The 15,387-nt window shown below is 42.8% G+C and overlaps 2 protein-coding genes across 8 annotated transcripts in view; one reads left to right on the plus strand and one right to left on the minus strand.

The window, feature by feature from the left end:
* Positions 1-13,852, minus strand: part of LOC136145818 (acyl-CoA dehydrogenase family member 10-like) — a 37,023-nt gene extending 23,171 nt beyond the window's left edge. For 2 of the 4 annotated variants that reach the window (XM_065904491.1, XM_065904492.1), the window contains exons 1-2: positions 13,678-13,782; positions 8,995-9,194 (exon numbers count right to left, since the gene is read on the minus strand). In XM_065904491.1, coding sequence (XP_065760563.1) covers positions 8,995-9,181 — 187 coding nt within the window. In that variant the 5' untranslated portion in view covers positions 9,182-9,194; positions 13,678-13,782. Of the gene's footprint in view, positions 1-8,994; positions 9,195-12,979; positions 13,193-13,677 lie in introns of all 4 variants that reach the window. The other 2 variants (XM_065904489.1, XM_065904490.1) reach the window with 2 other exon arrangements.
* BRAP (BRCA1 associated protein) overlaps positions 1-15,387 on the plus strand; it is an 80,215-nt gene that overhangs the window by 35,010 nt on the left and 29,818 nt on the right. The window contains exon 1 of one of the 4 annotated variants that reach the window (XM_065904502.1): positions 13,883-14,112. The exons of 2 other annotated variants lie outside the window; for them this stretch is intronic. In XM_065904502.1, coding sequence (XP_065760574.1) covers positions 14,031-14,112 — 82 coding nt within the window. In that variant the 5' untranslated portion in view covers positions 13,883-14,030. Of the gene's footprint in view, positions 1-13,882; positions 14,113-15,387 lie in introns of those variants that run through there. One more of the 4 variants, XM_065904499.1, reaches the window with a different exon arrangement.

Here is a 15,387-nt window from a genome sequence, read left to right on the forward strand (position 1 = left end):
ACACACATATATATTCCTATAACATTGGGGAGGTCAGGAACAGCCCCAAGTGATGACACAGATCATAGGAGTGGTTACACTATCTTTACCCCCATCGAAAAAAATTTTTTTTTGTCTTATAGCTTTAGAAAACAAAAACATTAACCATGCTCTTGAGAAAAAGGATTTTCAACACTCTAGGTCTCTTGCAGAACAAAATTATGAAAACTCATCAGAAAAGCTGCTGGAAAGCACATGCCAGGACGTCTGTGAAGTCTGAATGAAGTCCATTGTGTTAAAGAAGCTCACAAGTCCTTAAATAGTAGAAAGGCCCAGTGTGAGCCTGGCCAACTTATTTATCCCTGTAGCCGCACTGGAGGGGAGCAATCTCTGAAAATAATCACAGTGTATTGAATACTTACCTATCTGCCAGGCACTCTGTAAAGTGCTTTGCATGTATTATGCTGTGGGATGCACACAGCCACCCTAAACAAAACTGCTGCTTATGAACTACAGATGAAGAAACTGCAGTTCAGGGACTCAAATCTACTGCCCATAGCAAGCTGCAGAGAGAGGGTTCAAATCTGACTGAGGTCCCTGAGCCCCTAAAGGGAAGGGTGCTTGTAGGAGGGTTGTGCCGTGGACAAGCTAGGAAACCAAGAATTGAAGTGGGTAAGGAGCCAGGCAGGGATGTACAGGGAAGAGACTCTATTTCTGCAGGCTGTGCTCAAGGAGGAATGAAGAAGTGGGAAGTGAAAAAGAGTATTAGGTGGGGTGCTTAATTTCCCATATTTGTGCTCTGAATTATCTGCCTGTCATCCGACTAGATTTCATGTTCTAAAACAGCACTATCCAACAGAACTTTTTCTACAATCATGGAAATGCTATACCGCCCAGTCCGCCATAGTAGCCACTAGCCACATGTGGCAACTGACCACCTAAAATGTGGCAAACATATATTCCAGAGGGCAGGGCTTATGTCAGTCACATTGAACACAGTAGCCTTTCACACCTAGCCGGTGCCCAGCACACAGTCACTGCTGTGTAAGAATGTGTTTTCTGACTGAATGACGTTTAAGCCCGTCATCTATCAATAATTCCTACTTGTCCCAGAATAATCATATACTTCCCTTAAGGAAAATGGAGAGTCTTTCACAGAAGTAACCTCCTGGCAGCACAGAAGACCATCTCCTGACTCAGAGTCTTCTCAGGTACTTTGACAGTCGAGCCCTTTATGCACTGTCCCATACGGTGGGATGATTTACATTTGAATTGCAATGAAATAGGATTCAGCTCCTCAGGGCCACTAGCCACCTTTCAAGTGTTTAACAGTCATGTATGATAGTAGCAACCATACTAGACATTTCCTTTTCTGCAGTAAGTTTGTTTGCACAGCACTGATCTAAGGATTAATGCCACAGAAATAGAGGGCAAGGGGGTTGATCTTTGAAAAGGTCAAAGGGTGAGGGCTGATAAAGTGCATGTGTTATCTAATGACTAAGGTTCAAGTCCAGAATGAAAGGGAGTCTCTGAAGCTGAGGTTTCACCCAGTTATCAAAGCCCATAAATAACCTTGCTCACAGCTCAGTGATAGTTTGCAAGTCCTCTTTCCCACCCATCATGTCTAATCCTAACTCAGTCAACTGTGTGAATAACCATCCCATCTACTCAAGACCTGCTAAGAGGCAGCGTTAGTGCTGCATCCTAAAGTAAGGACAGAGACTTGATTCAGATTGTTCTGGATCCCTGTCAGCTTACCACATCAAACTGTTTCCAGTCCAGGGGCAAAAAGCTCTTCCCATTGGGAAGATAAAAATTATTGCTCAAGACTGAAGTCTGAAGGCCTTTAGCCCGAATCTGAGTTACAGCCTCAGTCATCACTGGGAACTGCTTCGTCACTCGCTCACTGGTCAGCAGAGGGAAAAAGGAGTCCACGGGCACGGAAGTCTTTGACTAAGATTGGAGGTAGGGAGAGAAGAGAACCAGCCATCATTAAGAGTAAGAACAGCTTATCACCAACACAGAAAAACACATATTCCAGGCTTCCTGCCACTACCCCAGGCCTCTGGCTTGCTGCCAAAAGGAATTTTCTCTTTCAGCCCTGGTGCAGAACTTTGCATATGAGGTTGTAAAACATGAGTCATTAGGGGATGGAGCTATTTACATCAACATTCCAGTTAAATGAGTTTTGTAAAATAAGTATTTATTTATTTGGCTGCATTGAGTCTAGTTGTGGGGTGTGGGCTTAATTGCCCTGCAGCATGTGAAATCTCTTCTGGGACCAGGGATCAAACCTGCATCCCATGTTGCTAGGCAGATTCCCTATTACTGGGCCATCAGGGAAGTCCCTAAATGAGTTCTTCATTTCACTCACTCACTGTCAATTTTTAAAAAGATTCAGAAGACTCTAAGAAGATACATTAAACTCTAAAAGTGAATTAAGCAGATGTAATTTAATTTTTATTTGATTCCTTTTGGGAATTCAGAAGATATTTGATGATTCTGCATTGCCTGAGCTTCACCATTATGCAATGAAGGTCAATTTCTTTCTTTTTTTTTTTTTTAAGGTCAATTTCTGATCACTTTTTGTGTTTCCAAATTCTATCTGTTTGGGTTTTGAAAACTCTTATTTTATCATATTTCAAAATCTGCAGTGGCAAGTCTGCTATTTTATACATAGACACACACACATTTCACAACAGTTTCATGTTGTTGTTAAGTTACTCAGTCATATCCAATTCTCTGTGACCCCATGGACTGCAGCATGCCAAGCTTTCCTGTCCTTTTCTATCTCCTGGAGTTTGCTTAAACTCATGTCCATTGAGGCAGTGATGCCATCCAACCATCTCAACTTCTGTTGTCCCCTTCTCCTCCTGTCCTTATCTTTCCCAACAGCTTTATTGACAATTCACGTATCACACAGCTGACCCACTTAAACTGTCTGTAAAATTCAGTGCTTCTTAATATATTCATAAAGTTATACAACCATCACCACAGTCAGTTTTAGAACATTTTCATCACCCTAAAAAGAAACCCATATCCATTAGCAGTCACTACCCATTTGGTGCCCCCACCAGCCCAATCTAGAAAATAACAACTCTACTTTCTGTTTCTAAAGATTTACCCGTTCTGGATACTTCATATAAGTAGAACTGTATATTATATGGTCTTTTTGTACTGGCTTCGTTCTATCACTTGGCATAAGGTTTTCTATGTATATTTATATATTTAAATACAAGCTTATTTAAATATTTAAATTGTAAAACCACATAACATCAAATTTACTATTTTTAAGCCCTCTGAGTGACATTAAATACATTCATTGTTGTGCAATCAAACCCACCATCCATCCACAGAACTTCACTATATTTTAAATTATATTTTAGCAGGGTTATTGTGAAAGTATGTGAGTTAATATAAAGAGCTTAGAACAATGAATAGTCCAGAGAAAGGCTCAATGTTATCACTGCGTTAAACAAGCTTTCTGATCAAAACCATTATGTAACAATTCCAGCTTCATATAAACAATAACGGGTAGAGGGGCTGAGTATATAATATTTTTATTTTTCCTCATGCAGTTAAAATTGCGTACCTAGGGATGGAAGAAATAGCTTAAAATCTTATAAGGGGATGTCAGGTTTTCTCTTCTTTATTTTTAGTTTAATCAATTTAACAGATGAGTGTTGCATCCACTATTCTAGACAAAAATAATATGGAAAGTATGTTTATCACTCACAATTTCAGAGCAAAGTCTCTCAAATTCTTGTAAGAAATCTTCTGTTGTTATCTCTGCTCTCATAAATTTCATCTAGGGCCTATTTTCACCACCTGAGATCAAGGCCTTCACTATAGTTCCAGAAGAGATATGATTCTGTACCTCCCATTCTACCAAAAGTAAAACACATGGTAAGTGAAATGATATATGGACAAACAGCTGAAGTCTGGGGAGCAGGGTTTACCATGTAGGTTCTGTGGCATCACTGTGGTGCCAGGTGGGTTCTATTGGGAATTCAGAGAAATTCAGGAAATGGAAAATCTCAGCTTTAGACCTCCTAGGGAACAGCAGTAACAATATGTGTGACTGAGGGGATACTGCTGCCAAGCATCAGTCCATGACACCAGCTTGAAATGATGCTGGACACTACATTATGAATTTTCTTCCCTGGTCTCTTATTGGCTGGTTCATATATATTAGGTCACTCACATGATCCTGGCATGTGGTAAGGAAGTACATCAGGGAATAAACCAGATTTTTGACAGCACTCCAAAACAAGCCCTTCATTCTGTAGGCTGTAGTAATCCTTCAGGGCAGTGTAGCCCATACACTGAAACATTCACTTGGGGGTGTTGTTTTGTAGAAAAAAGAAGAAAATTTTGGTCCACAGAGAGCTAAGGCAGTGGGTGGTGAATCAGTATTGTTTCTACTGTGAGCATTTGCATAGGAGTTGCTTTTTTTTTTTAAACAAAGATGTTTCTACAATACAGCTGCTATAGGGCAAAAATATATATAGCATTCATAATGATATCTAAGACCTATTATACTTTATACATTTTTTTGATAAAGCAGTGCCTTGCATTGAAAATATTTCAGACAATATAGAAAGGTTTAAAAAAGAAAGTAAAATGACAAAGCAATCCCATTCTTCAGAAATCACCAATGTGACCAACTCAGAATGTCTTCTGAGAACAGCATAGCTTATAAAACTCAATCCAAATAATAATACCTCTTTAATTTAAGAACTAAAGTTAGAGCAATTTTTAGGATCTTAAGAGTTGGCAAGCATGTAAGGAAAGGGGCACTCTCCTATGCTGCTGATGGGGGTGTAAATAAGCACAACCTCTATGGAGTGCAACATTTTATTTTTAAATATTTATTTATTCACGCCTGGTCTTAATTGTGGCACACAGGATCTTCATTGTGGCAGGTAGGATTAATTTTAACAGGTCAACTCTTAGTTGTGGCATATGGGGTCTAGTTCCCTAACCACGGATCAAACCTGAGTCCCCTGTATTGGGAGCGCAGAGTCTTAGCCACCAGACCACTAGGGAAGTCCCAAATACAATATTTTAAATGTACATTTACATTTGATGTGGTAATTCTGCTTTCAGGAATTTCTCCCACAGATGTATTTATAAGAGTAAGCAAAAATTATGTACATGGCTATTGGGCAGAACTGCTTATAACAAAAACTAGAAACTTACATGTATGTTAATAAAGGGCTGGTTAAATCAACCATGGTACACCCATGCAATGGAATACCATGTAGATGTTAAAATGCAAAAACTAGGTCAAAGGTCAGAAAATTATGGCCTGGGGGCCAAATCTGTCTCCCACCTGTTTTTTTGTAAATAAAAGTTTTATTGGAACACAACCACACCTACTTGTTTACTACTGTCCAGGGCTGTTTCTGGTTCTAACACTAGAGCTGAATAGTTGTGATAGAGCCATTATGGCCCTGAAAGTCTATCTAGTCCTTGACAGAAAGAGTTTGCTAATCCCTGAACTAGAACGATGTGAACTAGACCCCTACTGATGTGGAAGAGTTGCAAAGATATTATACTGAGTCAAAAGAAAAAAGAAAATGTACAAAACAGTTTGTACAGTATGATTCAGTTTTGGTATGCATGTTTTACACACACACACACACACACCCATTCTCAAATACATAAATGAAATTTTTTGAAATATAAACTTTTCACAGTGATAACTAATGAAGTCTGGAACTGACTGAAAAGTAGTGGAGGAGCAAGCAGGAAATTTATCTTCATAGTTTATATACTTTTAGAACTGACTATTCAAAAGAAAAAAAAAAAAAAAAAAAAAAAAAAAAAAAGAACTGACTATTCAATAAATGAGACTGCCATACTTGAGTTTCTATAAGGAAAAAATTTAATTAAATCTCTTTATCATACCGCCACAAAAATTCCCAACAAATTAAATACCCAAATCGGAAAAAAACTCCAAAACAATACAGAACATCTTTATTTGAATAAATTTTCTTAGCCAAGACTCATAAAACTCAAGACATAGAAAAAAACACAAATGATTTTCTTGATATCAAAAATGAAAACTCTTGTACAGCAAAAACATTATCATAAAATAAAAGACAAGTCCCAGAATAGAGAAATATTTGCATGTGATATGACAAAAGTTTATTATTGCAAATCAATAATAAAAATGAGCAATTCACAGAAAGGGAAAACTGATCAACTAATACACAAAAAAGCATTCAACCTGAATATTAAAATAACATACAAAAAAAAATAACATACAGAGGAAGAAAAACACACAGAGATAGCCTTTTATCCGTCACGCTGACAAAAATTAAGCAATCTGATCATATGACACTCCCTGAATGCTATGCTAAAATGTTTGAACTGTATACTCTTAATTTTTTGTGTACACTGATTTTATAGTAAACTAATAGCTGAAATCAGGGCCTTGCAAACTTTCTGAGAAGGGCCACAGATGGACACTATGTAAATGAATGAACATGGCTGTGTTCCAATACAATTTCATTTTTATGGATACTGAAATTAGAATTTTGTATAATTTCCACATGCCACAGAATAATATTCTTGTTTTGACTTTTTAAATTATTTCAAAACATAAAAACCATTCTTGGCTGATGAACTATACAAAACCATACAACAGGCCAGATTTGGGCCACAGGCTATAGCTGACTGACCTCTGGTTTAAGTGTAAAAAAAGTACGCCTGAATTCTAGTACTTGCTGTTTCAGTGACCCTTTATATGGGTCATTTTGTTTTATCTGGGATGGCAGTTTTTTAATATTTATTTATTTATTATTGACTGCATCATGTCTTACTTGTGGCGGGCGGATCTCTGTTGCAGCACTTGGGGTTAGTTGCCCTGAGGCATGTGGGGGTCTTAATTCCCTGACTGAGATCAAACCCAAATCTCCTGCATTTCAAGGAAGATTATTAACTACCACTAACCACCAGGAAAGTCGCATAGGTCTTTTTAATGAATAAATAACATTAAGAGTTCCAGTCAAGAAAAACAATAAGAAGAAAGTTGAAGCTATTATTATTTCCTTCTTTATCCATCCAACAAACCTTTACTGAATGAACACCTGAACCAGCTCTGAGCTGACACTGGAAAAGTGAAGTTAACACATCCCAGACCCATGGTCCCCAATTCTAACTGCCCCACAGAGGAGATAGGAACACATCCCATAGCCAGCTAAAACACCCCTTGGTGTTAAGCTGAACTGGAAAGCTGCTATCCAGGGACATTCTGCCAGGGAAGGAGGTCAGAGGAGTCTTGACAGAAGAGAAGTCAATAATAACAACCCTCATCTGATTTACTGAGAGCTCAAAGATTTTAGGCACATGCTGAACACCATACCATTTAACTTGTTGTTAAAGTATAGGTAGGATTTGAGCACACAGAGGAGGGTAGCTGCCAGGAGGTGGAACAGAACTTGCCAAGGTGCAGGGGTGCAGATGTGTTTAAAGAATATCAAGGGCTCCACGAAACTGAGATGTGGGCACATGTGGGAAGTTGTGCGGCACAAAGGTATGTGGGCTAATTGTAAGAGGCCCCTAATGTCAGACAAAAGCTTCCCAACTTAATCTAAGAGACAGAGTGCAGGCACTCAAGGATTTGAAGCAGGAGAGTGAAGGGATAAGATGTGTGTATGTGTGGGGTTTTTTTTTTGGCAGCATGTGGGATCTTGGTTCCCCGACCAGGGATCAAAGTCTCACCCCCTGCAGTGAAAGCATGGAGTCCTAACCACTGGACAGCGAGGGAAATCCCAGATCCGTGTTTTAGAAAACTAATTCTGGGGGCTGTGTGGAGGGTGGTGCAAAAAACCCAAAGGACCAGAGTCACAGAGAGGATGCAGGTAGCTGATATGATTTCAAACGTAGGACAAGTCGGGAATTTAAACTTGGGTAGAGGCCGTGGGAGTGGAAAGAAGCAAGTAGCTTTTCAAGATATTCTGGAGAAAGTCAAGACAACAACTGCCCAGTGATCTTTATGTTTCCAAGAAGGAAGGACTGGGGTAGGGAAGTACGATGACTCGGGGAGTGTAGAACAGGCCCGGCGTAAATGCAAGAGGAATATGAGTGGAGGAAAAGAAAAGCTGAGGGCTCAGCTCAGAGTTGAAGCAATTAAAAGAAAACAAAAAAGGCTCACCTTAGCAGTTTGTATACCCAGGTAATTTTTTGACCAAGGTCACAGAAAAACTGAACTTAGGTTGACTTGGCATGGAGAACTGCCAAACCAGCCAGCAGTACAGTTAAAAAGAAAGGTCCTTCTCGATTCCTGCTGGCTGGAATGATAATGTGACAGCAGAAGATGAAGCAGCCAGCAGAGACCATAAGGTAAGACTGGAAATGAACAATACCCATAGCAGAATGACACTATAGAAAGAGCCCACGGCTCTGATATCACATAGCAACACACTAGCCCAGACCACATACCTAGTTTTCATATACAAAATAAATCAACTTCTGCCTTCTTCAGTCACTGTTCTGTTAGGAAGGGCAGATAAAGAAATGATCAGAACCTAGAGGTTTGATTTTATAGTAACAAAAGCAGGTGTAGAGGGAGGTTGGTAGAACAGGAAAGACTTTGATCAAATCAGGGAGGGGAGATTACAACATTCAGAAGCAGTTCTCAGGGGAAGGTAATTAAATTCTACCCGTAACAATAACAATGACAGCTCGTCATTTATTGACAATTTCAGATGAGCCAAGCACTCATTCTGCTAATCAAATGCTTTCTATGAATGATCTCACTTAATGGTCCCCAAACCCCAAAGAGGTATGCACTATCATTAGCATTAATCTAATGATGAGGAAACTGACTCAGAGAAGTGAAATCATTTGCCCAAGATCCTCAGCAGCACTAACTGTTGCTTGAAATTTGATTCAAGAGCAAGAATAGCACCCACTGAGACACACTGTCATCTCCCCTCAGCACCCTCCTTTCCCCCACCCCCACGCACACCAGTCTCCAAAGGTGAAGGAGAATGAAGAGCTCACCTGTGGCCATGCTCCCTGGAGAAGGAAGCAGAACTCCGCCCATGTCAAAAATCACTGCTCTGTAGGGGCCACCTCCAGAATGCGTCCATCTCTGGGCTCCCGGGAGCCTGCCCTGGACATGTTTCAGGAAGGCCGCCCTCCAAGCCCGCTGGAGCTGGGAGGACTGCAGAAGCCGCCTTAGGCACATGTTGGGGCCAAGGCTGTGAAGCAGAAACAGGACATGGTTAGCCTTCACTGCCTCCAAGGAGACCTCCGTCCTGGCACTCAGGGCGCCACCAGCATGTCTACTGTGACTCCCAACCAGATTTCAGACACAACCAGAGCTGAACTCTGTCTCTGCCCTCCATGAGAACTCCTTTCCTAAGGTCCTTGGCTCAGGAAAGGGCTCCCCTGTCCCCCCAGCTACCCAGGCTAGAAAACTGGATTCACCCCTCAGTCTTCCAGCCAGACACCTCCATTCTGGTGCTCAGTGTGGCCGGTCAATCCTCCCAAAGCTCTCCGTCTACTCTCTCCACTCCCACTGCATGATCTCACCCACAGACCTTTGCAGCAGCCTCCTAAGTGGGTCCCCTTGCCTCGTCAGTCAAAACTGCAAATTTGATCATGTCCTGCCCCCATTTAAAATCTCCAGTGACTCCCCATCATCCTCACAATAAACTCTCAGCTCCTTAAGCTGCCTGAAAAGGCCCTCTGAGAACTTCTCCCCTCTGGGCAGCAGCTCTCCTTTGTACTTCACCTTAGCCTGGGTGATCTCGACACTCATGTCCACAGCAGCTTCACTGAACACATGATGCGCTCCTCTGTGGCCAGGCCTTAGCATATGCTGTTTCCCTGGATAACTGCCCACTGTCCTTCAGGTTGTAGTCTGCCTGTCACTTCCTTCATGGAACCTCTTCCAGCCACCAGAAGAGGCAGATGAGCAGTCTCTGCTGTACTGTCTCAGGGTGCCCTGTACTCACCTCCTCCTAGTGCTCACGATGCCACCACACTATCATCCCTCCTACAGAGCAGGGCAATGACCTCCTGATCGTCACTGCCTCTTTTCTAAACTTACTTTCAACAAGTTCAGGGGAAACAAAAACATACACAGAACAGGTACATGTATATATAGATACACAAACATTTCCACATGAATAGACATAAATGTGGCAAATGTTAATAATTAATGAAAGGCACATGATGAAAGGTGTATGAGAGATCCTTGTACTTGTCTTTCCATGTTTTTTAGGTCTGAAATAAAAACCTGGGAAAAAGGACAAAAACAACAACAAACTCTACTCGCAGTCAGTTCCACTTGAAAATCTTGAAGTTTCTCATGTGATGCCAAGGTTAAAAGCTAAGAAGCAAGTCAGAGCAAAACAGGTTGGTAAGACAGCCTGCACGTTCATGGGAGTCACCTCAGTGCCACGATAAGGACTAAATAAAGTATGTATGAATCTAAAGAAAGAATGCTTAGGAAGTAAATGTTCAAGATGATATAACATGTTTCTTATGTAATTGGAAATTTGCTGGATTGGGGGATGAATGCTGAAATGAAAAAGGTAGATTGATTTGCATTTTGGGTTTTACTTATGTTCCTATGCCAAGGCCAAAGTTAGTGACGGAAGGAGGAATTTATTTATAGGCTCCAAAAGTGTCAACAAGTTCTGTGCCAGGGCTTAACAGAGATGAAAAAGGCTGACTTTCATACTGAAGGGGTGACTTTTATTCTCATTGAAGACACTGTCCTCCTCATACTCCAGCTAATGGATGAGTGGGCACTGCTCCCACAACTAGCTGCTGCTTCCTTCCAACTAGAGATGATGGTCTGTTGTCACTTCCTATTGCTCTCTTCAGAGCAGAAAAAGGCTGTGATTTCTCATACCATACATCCTGGTAACTCCATGGTACCTGCTCACTGACTGGAACGCCTCTGCCTGCTTTGTGTGTGTTAGTTGCTCAGTCGTGTCTGAGTCTTTGTGACCCCACGGACTGTAGCCCACCAGGCTTCTCTGTCCATGGAATTCTCCAGGCAAGAATACTGGAGTGGGTTGCCAATCTCTTCTCCAGAGGAACTTCCCAACTCAGGGATCGAACCCTGGTCTCCTGCATCGCAGGCAGATTCTTCACCATTTGAGCTACAGGAAGTCTGCTTTATTTGCTAGTAAATTTCCACTCATTTTTACATCACAGCATCAGCTTTATCTCCTCTAGAGAGGCTAGTCTTTCTTTTCCTGGAAGACTCTGGTACTAATTTTTTTTTCCATTTTCACTGCTTCTTATCCATACCTTCACTAGACAACTTACCCCATCACAGTTCCTCTTTTTGACTCTACCTACTCCTGTCCATGTAAACTCATTAAGGAAAGGCCTGTCTTATTTCATTTTCATGTCTATCCATCCCCTAGGACCTGGCACAATATCTAGACACACAGCAGGTGCTCAGTAAAAACATGAGTTGGAGGAATTCCCTTGGCTTCCCTAGTGCCTCAGACAGTAAAGAATCTGCCTGCAATGCAGGAGACCTGGGTTTGATCCCTGGGTCGGGGAGATCCCTTAGAGAAGGGAATGGCTACCCACTTCAGTATTCTTGCCTGGAGAATTCCATGGTCAGTGGAGTCTGGTGGGTTACAATCCATAGGGTTGCAAAGAGTCAGACATGACTGAACGAATAACACTTCTTTTCACTTCATGTGCGCCTAACAGTTAGGATTCCCGGCTTTCACTGCTGTGGCCCTGGTTCAATCCCTGGTCAGGAAACAGAGATCCTGCAAGGTGTGTGACAAGGCCAAAAATCAAAAAGAAATATAAGTTGAAAGGATGAATAAACTGGATGAATCAGAAAATAGGGGAACACAAGCGGCAGGCATAGCATTTGGCAGCTACAGAGTACTGTAACAAGCCCATTTTGCCCATCTCTAATGAATAATTCTAGTTCTCTGGAACTGGCATCTTCCTTCTCCACCGTAAACAATATTCATCTTCTCTCTCTCTGCCTCTCAGAATGAGATCAGTATGTATAATGTAGATGTCTACCTAAACTATACTTTCACAAACATGCACACTGTGAAAAAGTGAAAGTGTTAGTTGCTCAGTTGTGTCTGACTCTTTGCAACCCCATGGACCAGGCTCCTAAGTCCATGGGATTCTCCAGGCAAGAGTACTGGAGTGGGTTGCCATTCCCTTCTCTAAGGAATCTTCGCAACCCAGGGATTGAACCCATGTCTCCCACATTGCAGGCAGATTCTTTACCATCTGAGTCACCAGAGAAGGCCAGTTGCTGCATATTAGAGATGGTTTAGTAGAGATTGAATGTTGGCTCTGGAATCAGATTGCCTGGACTCAAAGTCTAGCTCTGCCACTTACTTACATGTGAGATCCTGAGCAACTGACTCTCTCTGAGCCTCAGATTCCTCCTCCATAAAATGGGAAAAATTATAGTACCTGTCTCAAAAAGTTGTTGTTACTACTACATAGAGATAAAGTATGTATTAATAAAGCATTCAAGTTAGTACCTGGCACACCATTAAATGTTATCTGCTACTGTAATATACTATTAAAAAAATACTATAAAAAAAAGTTCACATGAGATCTCATATATTATATACATATAGTGGGATGCAAATGGCATATACAGTTTCACAAAAATCAGCAACTGCCACTGCGGGGAATTTTGGCCCCAAGGGGACATCTGGGAATGTCTGGAGACATTTTGGTGGTCACCAGTTGGAGGTGCTACTGGTACCTAGTAGTTCAGGCCAGGGATCGTGCTAACTATTCCATTAAGTGTAGGATATACACACAACCCAAAGGCTTAGTGAGTCTAATAATGTTAACAGTGCAGAGGTTGAGAAATCATGATATAAAGTCATAGTGTGCAGTCATAAGGTATAAACGTCAGGTGGTCATGATATGGATTTGTAGACACAGTGTGTGCTAAGACACACTTACATGTCATAACATATACCTAGAGTAGCATCCTGTCACATATATGCTATATATGTACCGATTGTGGCTCTCCATGTTCACGTGCCAAAGGCAAGTCTGTTGTTCAGTGGCTAAGTCATTTCGGACTCCTTGCGACGCCATGGACTGCAGGATACCAGGTTTCCCTGTCCTTCACTATCTCACAGTTTGCTCAAACTCATGTCCGCTAGGTCGGTGATGCCATCCAACCTCTGTCGCCCCCTTCCTTCTCCTCCTGTCCTCAATCTCAAGTCTGGGGTATTGAAAATAATGCGGACTCTCAGAAAAATTAATGTAAACAGAGTCACAGCCTCAACTTGCTTCATCCTCATAGCTGTATAAGGATATCACACAATTTTATGAAAAACCTCGCTCAAGGTCACACAACTAGAAACAAGGTCAAATCCATAAGAACAGAATTGGGTGTTCATCTTATTTACCAATGTATCCCCACCACCCCAACAGTCCTTACTTCCCATTGGCCCTCAGAGAAAGAAGCGGATTCATCTCTATGCCTCAGATCACCGATATGTAAAGCGTGGCTGACACAAAGCAACCCTGCCTATAGCTGGAGCGAGAGATCAAACAGGACAAAAAAAGGCCAGAGCACTCTGCAGGGTGCGGGTTGCTCGGACAATTGGGAGCCCTCGCTGAGTCAGAGACCCCTCGCCGTCAGATGAGCTGGGCTGAGAACGAGGTCTCTCAGGTAGGCCAACTCAGGTCTGGGCGCAAACCCACCGATCCGCCTAATGAAAGCCCAGCTCCCGAGATTCCCGTGACGCGCCTCCTCCACAATCTCTTCAGATTCCGTACACAGGGTGCAGGCTCACCTCAGCGAAAACACGCCAGTCACGTGGCTGCCTCCACGCCCAATCAAAGAACGCGCTGGCCTGCGCATGCGTAACCTCACAGGCCAACGACGGCGGCCGAGAGGCGGAAGTGGAGGTGGTTGTGGCTCAGAGGGTTGTTCGCGGAGGTGCTGCTGCTGCTGAGGCGGTGGCGGCACTGCCCGCCCCGGGCCTCTCTGCTCTAGGCTCGCCTCCCAGCCTCTCCTGAGCCCGCCGGGGCCTTCGCCGGCCAGCGGCTGCCCTATGAGTGTGTCACTGGTTGTCATCCGCCTGGAGCTCGCAGAACACTCGCCGGTCCCCGCCGGCTTCGGCTTCAGCGCTGCGGGTGAGTCCGCGGCCTCGCCGCCTCCCCTGTGGCCCGCGCTTGGGCCCCGCGGCGCGTCCTCTCAGAGTCTGAGTCTGGGAAAGGGCCTCGGCGAGGGCTTTCGCTTCAGGAGGAAGCCGAGAAGTGGTTGGGATCCTTCTCATGTCCCCACCATCCTTGGGAAGTCTCATCCCAGGTGTCACCTGTGGGAAGTCTTTTCCGGTCCCTCCTTCCTGGTGCCTTCCCACCGGGACTCTGTTTATATTTGGCGCGTCGTTCTCTCCAACCTGGGTGAGAGGCTAGTTGTGCGAGTTGATTTTCCCTAGACTTTGTGAAGGCAGACAGGGAATCCCCAGCACGCTGACGGCTCCTGGTTTAACTTGAAAAACCATCCATTTGGGCACACTGTAGCAGTAGTTATAACTGAAATGTGTACACTTCCTATATCCGAGCACTGTTCCAAACACATTGTGTGCACACTTTTCTGTATCTTCATACAACCCAATTAGTTTTATGGGTGTATGAGGCCTTTACAAACTGGGAACTGAAGCCCTGGGATTAAGTGCCTTACCCAGGATCATCTATCAGTGGCAAAACTGGAATTCTACCTCAGAGAGCTGGACTTGAGAGTCTGAGCTGTTCACTCCCAGTCATACAGCCTCCTCCTGGGAAATGCAGGTGTGGCTCTGTTCCTTGAACCGCCAGCAAGGCAACATTCATTCAAGGAATACTTTATGAGTGCTCACTTTCTGTTGGGCTTTAGTTGTGTGCGGAAAGAGACATGGTCCCTGCTTTAAGGGCACCAGCAATTCACTTCAGTTCATGGAGACAGATTAAGTAAATAATTACAGCATAAATGTAGAATACAGCTGTGACAAATGTGGTACAGTAAAGGAAGGTAGAAAGCTAGAAAGGAAGGTGGAAAGCTATTATGAGAGGATGTGTTTGGTTGGTTTGGGGAAGAGGCCTGGAGCTGGTAGGGATGGTCTTGTGGGAAACTTCCCTGAGTGTGTGAATTTTTGAGCTGCAAACTGAAGACTGAATATAATTAAATAGGCTACTGAGTTCTGAAAGTCACATTAATTGACATAAGCGACATATACATTTTTATATGGATCAGTCATCGAGTCATTAATTTATTCAGCAAATCTTTAAAGAGCTTCCAGTGTGTGCTAGGCACTGTGGTGTAAGTGCTGAGGATACAGTGATGGGCAAAACAGGCTTGATCTCTCTTCACATAAAGCTTATATTAAGGATATTTCTGTCAAATCTCTGAATTTATTTTTCATTTTTGTG

Source organism: Muntiacus reevesi, chromosome 13, assembly GCF_963930625.1.
Source record: "Muntiacus reevesi chromosome 13, mMunRee1.1, whole genome shotgun sequence".
NCBI lineage: Eukaryota > Metazoa > Chordata > Mammalia > Artiodactyla > Cervidae > Muntiacus > Muntiacus reevesi.